The 8849-nt window shown below is 46.4% G+C and overlaps 1 protein-coding gene across 1 annotated transcript in view; it reads right to left on the bottom strand.

Moving 5' to 3' along the window:
- TFAP2D (transcription factor AP-2 delta) overlaps window positions 1-5628 on the bottom strand; it is a 49217-nt gene extending 43589 nt beyond the window's left edge. The window contains exons 1-2 of the mRNA XM_063153537.1: window positions 4999-5628; window positions 1424-1484 (exon numbers count right to left, since the gene is read on the bottom strand). Of these exons, the coding sequence (XP_063009607.1) occupies window positions 1424-1484; window positions 4999-5544 (607 nt within the window). The 5' untranslated portion in view covers window positions 5545-5628. The remainder of the gene's footprint in view (window positions 1-1423; window positions 1485-4998) is intronic.
- Window positions 5629-8849: the final 3221 nt, after the last annotated feature.

Here is an 8849-nt window from a genome sequence, read left to right as displayed (position 1 = left end):
GGGAGCCGGGAGCTGGGAGCTGGGAGCGAGGAGCCGGGAGCGGGGAGCGAGGAGCCGGGAGCTGGGAGCTGGGAGCTGGGAGCGAGGAGCCGGGAGCTGGGAGCGGGGAGCCGGGAGCTGGGAGCCGGGAGCTGGGAGCGGGGAGCGGGGAGCCGGGAGCTGGGAGCGGGGAGCCGGGAGCCGGGAGCTGGGAGCCGGGAGCCGGGAGCTGGGAGCGGGGAGCCGGGAGCTGGGAGCCGGGAGCGGGGAGCGAGGAGCCGGGAGCTGGGAGCCGGGAGCGGGGAGCCGGGAGCTAGGAGCCGGGAGCTGGGAGCGGGGAGCCGGGAGCTGGGAGCGGGGAGCCGGGAGCTGGGAGCTGTCCCTTCAGCACCACCGCCACAGCGCCGCCGCCTCCCGCCCGCCGCGCCTCCGCCCGCTCCGCCAACACCGGGACCAGCTCCGGGCGAGCCGGGGCAGGGACAGAGCCCCGAGCAAAGCCCCCAGCCCCGGGACAGTCCTGAGAGCCCGCTCCCCATCCCCGCCCACCGCAAGCGTGCGGGATTGGTGTTCATGCAATGAACAATTTTGTTGCGGTGGGACTAAAGTTTGTCTGGGGAAGTGGCGGCTGAAAGCAGAGCCCTGACACAATAGTATCACGTCACCCAAAATATCTCCTAGGTATCTGTTTTTCGTCATGAATAAAGGGAGAATAGCACAAGAAAATGAGCGTTGTGAGAGGCTGAGTCGCCAAGTGCGCTCTCCTCGGCTGCGTTAGGTGGTTTATATCGGGAGTGAAAGGATGTGTTTAAGCTTGTAAGGAAAATGTGTTCCTACGTTAGGCCTTTAGAGCAGTGTTGTTTCTCTTCAGGGTAAATGACGGTAGTAACAAACTTCCCGGGACATTCAAATTTCGCAAATTCTGTAGAGACGTGTGCTTAACACGAGTTCCAAACCTCTCCTCTAACTTTGATGTTCGATATTTACACTGACAGATGGTTATCAAATGAAGTGGCACTCAAAAGCGAGTTCCACACCGGTCTGCAGCGCTACTGAAACCACATTTCCCAAAAAACTCCTTTTTTTTTTTTCCTCACACGAGATCAAACTACCGACTTAACAGCCCGGCGCCAGGGAACACGTTTCTCAAACTATCAGGGATCATCCTGATTAAACCCGGAATGTTGCACCGAGTCAGGAAAACTCTGAATTCAGAGGGAGTATCCGAGAGCTACCGAGGAGCAGATCGTTTGTAAAGTGCAAATGGACTGTGAAATGCCAAGTGCTCTAAGCGAGTTTGAAATTACTTCTGACAAACGGCAAATTACCACTTTTTCGGCAGTAAATCCAAACTACGCCAAAAGGTGGGGGAGGGAAAGGTAGGGAGAGACGGAAAGGGATGTGTGTTTACAAAAACTGATAGACGCAAGTATTTGTAACCTCTTACCTCTTCTTATCACACCTCCTTGACCGTTGAGTACAAGTCCACACTGGGCCTCCACTGAGCTCTTAAGTAATGAGGGGAAAACAAGGAAAGAAAGGAAAGAAAGAAATCAGACACAGAAACCCTCAGAGAGATCACACGGCTTTTGTTTTGTTACATGACTCGCCCAGGAACAACAGTTAAGGTGAACTGGAAAAACACAGTTACTCTCAGAGAACCCAAGTGAAATCCCCCCTCTATCCTGCCATCTGCCCCTACCCCACCAAACGCAGAAAAATTTTCCTTTCATTGCCATTTAAAGACGAATTTATCCCGAACTGGCAACTTAGATGGGCAGTTACATAGCAGGAAACACAGACAAACAAGTACTTTTGAGACAAGTGCATTCCCGCTCGACAGTTGCACTCACAAAGCTAAAAATGTACTTTTCTGGTTTTGTATGTTTAGCGGTATATTTATATTCGGGCACAGCTAAACTCAGATGTGTTTTGGGACACGCATCCACCGACTTAGAAAGTGCGCACAGAAGTAGACAAAGAGCACAAACAACAGATGACCCATTGGGCTTTGCCGGCTCCACAGAGTCGCGAGGGTGCTGTAACAATGCGTGTGTCCGCACATAGGTGGGGATGAATATGCATCTGTGTGCGCACACACACAGGCACCCATGTGTGAGCGAGGGGTGAAGAACCATCAAAAAACCTGCCTAGGGCTTCTGGTGCACGTCCGAAGAGATCTCACTTCTTTATTCTCCTGTTACAAGGCTGATTATTTGGGGATCTTCGCCCTCCTTAATAAATATTTTTATTGGAGTGATAAAAGACTTGAAAGGGTTGGGTTTTCTTTGGGTTTTTCCTTATGTTGGGGTTAAAAAAACACAACAAACCAAACCTAAATCTTTGCCCAGTGGAAATGTGTTAAAGACGCATTTTCCTCTACAAACAAACGAGGTATTGGACATGAAAGAGGCCTTTAAGGGTGTTAACCTATTCAACAGCCCGTGAAGAGTTAAGTAAATGCGGAGAGAGTCGGTGCATAATAAAAACCCCACTTTACAAAACAATCTTTACAGTCCTGGCTCTCTCCCCCACTTTCACCATATTGGCCCTGGCCCTGTAAGACCTTCCTTTTCAAGGCCCTTTTTTATTTTAAGTGTTCTGCCTTAAAGTGATTATGAAATCAATATGAAAAAAACTTGGCGACTGAGCATAAATTAAAGCGGTGATGGGAAAAGGTGTGACAGTTTTCTTTGTTGCCCATGGAAAATCTTTTTAGGGCACTGAAAGATGCCACTCCAGCTCCAAGACTGTTTGCATCTGTTAGGCTGACTTAAACCGCCCTCGAAACTATTGGACATTCACTTAAAATTCTGTGCAGGGAAAAGTATATTTACATTTGTTGCATTTGAAATGAGGCATATGCTGATGAACGTTTTAAAAAGAAAGACTAAGGAGAAAGGGGTAGACTGGTTAGACCACAATTTTTGGTTTAAAAGTATTTCTGTGCAGTCCTGTTTCTGCTCGCCACCAAAACGCTTCCCTCTACACCCGCAGTGATATTCGCCAGAGTCCAAATTTGTTCTGAATCACCCAAGTCCTAACGACAAATACTAATATTTTCAACTTCTCACACTCAGGCTTTTTGGTACCTCTGCACACTCCCTCTTGTGTTCGGAAAAAGAGGGAGGAGGAAAAAATAAAGAAGAGATTAAGTACAAAGACCTAAGCATTTTATTTGATAATAACTTGTGATCGAAAAATTAATATTTTCCAAAGGAAAGCTGTTGATTTTCTTCTTCGTTAAATAAATAAAAAGAGACTGTGCCTCTAGCAGCTTAACCAACCTTTTTTTTTTTTTTTTTTTTTTTTTTAAGAAGGGAAACATGTTGTTTGGTCGGATGACATTGCATAAATGACCAGTTGAATGGCACTAAGTCGAAAATTGGATAAACTATGGTGCTTTTTTGCCCGGGACTTAGGCATTGTCTGCTGTCTTGCAAACGTTCCTAATCCCCTCTTTTGAAAAATACAAGGCTTTGTGCCTGCCAAAGAAAAAAAATTTGTACAGATACAAAAAAATCAGCAGCAGACGTGGTTATAAAAAGGAGTAAATAGGTTTTAGTTGGGGTTGAGCAGTGAATGGCAGATTTATTTTTTTTAGGGGGGGTAACATAAGGAGATCCTTGTGAAAAATGTAAACAAAAAAAAAAATGGCCAGAGAAGACAAAATTATATAGTGAATTTTTGCGGAGAAAACTAGGTTTAAATAACTAGGTTTTCTACATCTGACGTATAAAAGATAACGTTATTTGTTTGTGGGTTTATTTTCCTCCTAGAAAAAAAAATATTTGTTTTCCCTGATATATATTGTTTGGATTATTTTTTCGTGCTTTGATTTGAAGGAAAGAAAATAAACCTGCATTTTGCAAATTTCGAATTGATTTTTTTCCCCACAAGCCCTTGACCCGCTACATGTTTTTGGGAAGTCCACCACGGGCAGCTTTGTGTGCCAGGGAGCGAGGTGTGGGGGAAAAGTGAGTACAGTAAATACGGTCCCGTTTGTCTCGCCCTGCTGATGGGGAAACCCTCAGTTCCTCAGCTCGTCGGGGGAAGGAAGGTTTGCTTTTGATTTGGGGCACATTTCGGAATGGAGGTTAGACACAGGATGACGTTCTTTTCAATTTTGGAAACCAATTTCATTTAAGCAACCGGCTTAGTTTGGCGGAAGTGAATTTTTAGCGCGTGGGAAAGGATTTCTGAGCGGATAAATCTGAGTTTTTGATACACAGAAATAAAATTTTTTAGATGGGTCCAGGTGCCGGTTAGGGTGGAGTGGATGAATGATTAGATAGACAGACAGACAGATGAATTTAGCTTTATCTGTTTTATCTCTTACCCTATTAACACCTAGATCGGATATAGCGAGGCATTTTTATCATTCTGACTTTTTTTCTGACGAACATTTGCTCCCGTTTATCCCTTTCCACCCTCATATCTCGGAAGGTTTGCCTTTGCAGGTCTGTCGGAAAGCAGATTTATTTCCTGCCCTGTTTTTTTTTCTCTTTTCCTACTCCCTGCCTTCCTTAAATCATTTGCCTGCTCTGTCGCTGCAAAGTGCTCCTTGCGCCGAAAGAGAGGAAAAGTTTAGGAAAAGCAAGGAAATGGGTTTGTTCTGGTTTGGTTTGGGTTCCGTGTGACTGGGTGAGGAAGTGTGACACGCACACTCACCCCGAGATCTCCGGGGGACCCCCACGGTCTCAGCCACCACAGACACACAACCCACGCTGCAAAGGCAGGCGCGAGGTTGTTTTTACTAAATTTGTTTGTTTGGCAGAAGAAGACCACTTGTTTGGTTGATTTTTTTTTTCTTTTTTCTTTCCCCCTTCCACATATTGTTTTTCTTGCTGCTACTAATGTGGAAGGGACGGGCGCTGGACCGGGTTTGGGATGAATCTTCCCTCCTTTGTATGAGCTATTCCGAGCAGAGGAAAATGGGGGTGGGGGTGGGGGTGGTGGGGGGATCCAGGACAGGGGGAGGGGAGGGGAAGGCACCTCGAAAGGAGATCGCATGCTATTTACCTGCAAATCGTCTGCTCCCGAGGCTGCAAGCCCGAGGCTTGGTCCTGGCAGGAGTCTTTGATCTGGATGCATCCCATATTGGGATCCATGGCTCATAAGAGACAGGTCGTGGCGGCGGTAAGCATCTAAGCACCCCAGCTCTCTCCTCTGCTCGTCCAAGCAGGAGGACTTGAGTGCCCGCGCATTGTGCAGGTTGATAAAATCAGTGGGTTCTCCATGGTGGATCTGCTGGTAGTATTGCTGGGAGTGGTGGAGAGAGTTCAAGGAGTAAGCGTCGGGGTTGACTGCCGGGTGGCTGTGTTGGAACTCGTAGTGGAAGGACTGGTGGTGCAGTGGGGTGTACTGGTGGTTAGTGGAGAAGTACGGGGAGGCGAACTCGGTGCCCGTGGTAGAGTAAGTGAGAGGAGATGAGGAGGAATAGGCGACGGTCGAGTTGGCCACAGACTCCAGGCATCCAAGCTGCATCAAACGGTAACTGTTTGATCCGTCATGACGTATCTGAAAGGAAGAAGTGAAAAGAAGACCCCAAAACTGGAGGTTTGTCATTGAAAACCCCGGGTACCGTTCTTCCAAGCACGCTGTCCTGCATAGCTTCTCCCCCTGCAGAAGCGTCTAAGCCTGCGAGCGGCAACCCCAGCAACAAAAGATCCTTTCCTACCTTGGGCTGGTGCCATAAAGGTCTGTTCAAAAAATCATAAACAGCCCAGCCTGCCCTTAATACTGTCAAGCAAAAGGAATCCACGCACAGAAATAAAAACTAACTATCTATCTATCTATCTATCTATCTATCTATCTATCTATCTATCCATCCATCTATCTATCCATCTATTCATTCATCTATCCATCCATCTATCCATCCACCTCCTGATCACAGCTGTAATATCTGGGGCTGACACAAAAAAAAAGTCATCAAACAGAGGAAACTACCGAGAATACACACAAGTCCCGTCCCTATGCTGCAGCGTTACACATTGAGAAAGCTTTGCCGCCTGCTTGCCTTCCTTTCTTCCTTCCTTCCTTCCTTCCCTTCTTTTTTTTTTTTTTTTTTTTTTGAACCCCTATTTTTCTTTCTTTTTAAAATAACGAATCAGATCCAAAATTCCCCCCCTCTTTTCCCTGGGTTTCGAAAGAAAGGAGAGTCCTGCTTTTTAGCGAGAACTCCCCATTCCTGGCGAGCTGGTGGTGATTTCTCTCCACTTCATTATATTATTAGGGGTATTATTCTGATTTTCGTTCTGGCAACGGTTTTAACGTGGTAATGAGTTGCCCTTGCTGGCGACAGATGTCATAACGAATTTTCTCTCTATACTTCTTTAAGTTATCTCTGAAGCCGGATTATAATTAAACGTAACGGTCCAATATGGATTTTAATATGGATTTTAAAAAAATGGAAACAACCACACAGGCACATACACACACACACAGATGCACACACACATCCACACACACGCGCGCACTCTCTCACACACACACACACACTCACACACACAAAATACCTCTGCATCGTGGACGAGACCTGGAAAGGTAGTTGACATTTTTTGGTTCTCCGAAAAAAAAAAAAAAAAAAAAAAAAAAAGAAGAGGAAAAAACCCCCAACTCTGGATAAAACTCCCCTCTCCAAATTTAAGGAAAAAAAAAAAAAAAAAAAGGAAAAAATTGAAAAATCCAAAGTTCATGTATTTCCCCAATTTTTTTTAGAAAAAATCTCTACAGACAGAGAGAATTTGCAATGTATCTGCATAGATCAGATCTCTCGCTTTTCCATGCACCTCCTTAAAAACCTGTAGGAACAAAATTTTCCCTCTGCACAAAAGCTGCTCCCTGGATCAGATTTTGTACTTGCTGGGTATTTCTTTGGCTGATGTCGTAGGTCCCTTGGTAATATAGAAGTTTTGAAAATTAAGCATCAGCACTGAGAACTGGGAGGACAATAGATAGAGGAGCTTCATCCCAGGAGACAAGGAATAAATATTGTATCTTCGCCTAATAAGGAACTGTAGGTTCTTTCAACATTTTTATACAATTTTTCCTCCACTCTTTAGAATGCTTTTTCTTATCCAGGCTAATATGGGAACTAATCTGATCGAACGGGGTATTTTGTGTACATTTTATTGGGAAGACATAAAGCTAATATATACAAATATATATTATTAAACCATCCTTTTCAATAGGTAAGTGCTCCTTCCTGTTGATTATACTGTTTCTAAATACTGACCAGAATCTAAGATTGCACATTTGTATGTGTGTCTGTTTAAGTGTATTTTTTTTTTCCTAAATGAAAACTATGTGGTTTGTTTTGGTTTGGGTTTGTATTTTTTTTTTTTTTACCCTTTCATTTACATCGAATTTAAGTCCACCCCACACTCCAACCTGCTTTTAAAGCTGCCTAATATGTTATCTTACAGGCTTCTTTAAATAGCATTTTCAAACATAAAACTAGGGTGAGACCACAAAGTATCACTGCAGTGACATACGATATTATGGAATTATACATAAAATACATATAGATCTACGGAATTACATCTGTAACAGGCGAAAGAAAAACAGGGACAGGGGACGTAAGAGCTAAAGACCACTGATATCTGGCTCGACATTTCCAAGTGCCGATATATTTTGGAGATGGGAACGCACGGAGGCTGCGTAGCCCTGGGTGGCAAAGCTGAAGGGGGGTACGTGATTTATTTATTTAGTGACACCGGTCCGAGGAGCCGCCACGCTCGGGGAGTGAGTCCTGCGTGCCTGCTCGGCGCCCCCTGCTCCTGTGGCCCCAGGTAGCGGCTCCGCAGCCCCCGCAGTGATGCGGGCTCCGCCCGGGGAGCGCCGGGGGCGCCGCCCGCTGCCGGGCGCGCTCGGGGTGCCAGGGGGGGCTCACACACCCTCCGCCAAGATGCCAGCCCAAATGGCATTTGACGGGGAGGCTCTGCTGATGGCTAGCTTCCACCCGAGATAAGCCCGGAGATAGGAGAGGGTGTAACTTGCTTTTAATTGCCACTTAATTTGGGTCGCGTTTTAAGCGTTTAAGCTGCGAAGGTGTCTTAATAATAAGCCGGAGGCAAAGAGGCATGTGGCTCCCTGCCTTGCTCTTTCCTCTTTATTTATTTATTTTATTTTTTTTTTAAGGTCCAGGTTTTGGGAGGGTTTATTGGTATCTGTTCATGCAGGCTAACAGGAGCTGTCACTCAGCCTCTTTTCTTCCTACAAATGGACAAAGGCAGACGACTGGAATGGAAATGCATTGTCTGAGATGGGAAAGTGCGGGTATCCCGGCGGGCCGGGGGGGGGGAGAGCGGGAACACATCACACCTCTCCAGAGCAATGCTGGGGAGAGGGGCTCCAGCCGAGCCCCCCGCCCCGCCCGGCCCAGGGGGAAAGGAAGGAAGGAAGGAAGGGAAGGAAGGAAGGAAGGAAGGAAGGAAGGAAGGAAGGAAGGAGATGGAAGGAAGGAAGGAAGGAAGGAAGGAAGGAAGGAAGGAAGGAAGGAAGGAAGGAAGGAAGGAAGGAAGGAAGGAAAGGAAGGAAGTGTCGGAAGGAAGTGTCGGAAGGAAGTGTCGGAAGGAAGGAAGGAAGTGTCGGAAGGAAGTGTCGGAAGGAAGTGTCGGAAGGGAAGTGTCGGAAGGAAGGAAGGAAGGAAGGAAGGAAGGAAGGAAGGAAGGAAGGAAGGAAGGAAGGAAGGAAGGAAGGAAGGAGGAAGGAAGGAAGGAAGGAAGGAAGGAAGGAAGGAAGGAAGGAAGGAAGGGAAGGAAGGAAGGAAGGAAGGAAGGAAGGAAGGAAGGAAGAAGGAAGGAAGGAAGGAAGGTCGGAAGGAAGGAAGGAAGTGTCGGAAGGAAGGAAGGAAGTGTCGGAAGGAAGGA

The sequence above is a fragment of the Melospiza melodia genome, chromosome 3 (assembly GCF_035770615.1).
Source record: "Melospiza melodia melodia isolate bMelMel2 chromosome 3, bMelMel2.pri, whole genome shotgun sequence".
Lineage (NCBI taxonomy): Eukaryota > Metazoa > Chordata > Aves > Passeriformes > Passerellidae > Melospiza > Melospiza melodia.
Note: the sequence above shows the minus strand (reverse complement) of the source record. Positions and strands in the feature narration are given on the sequence as shown.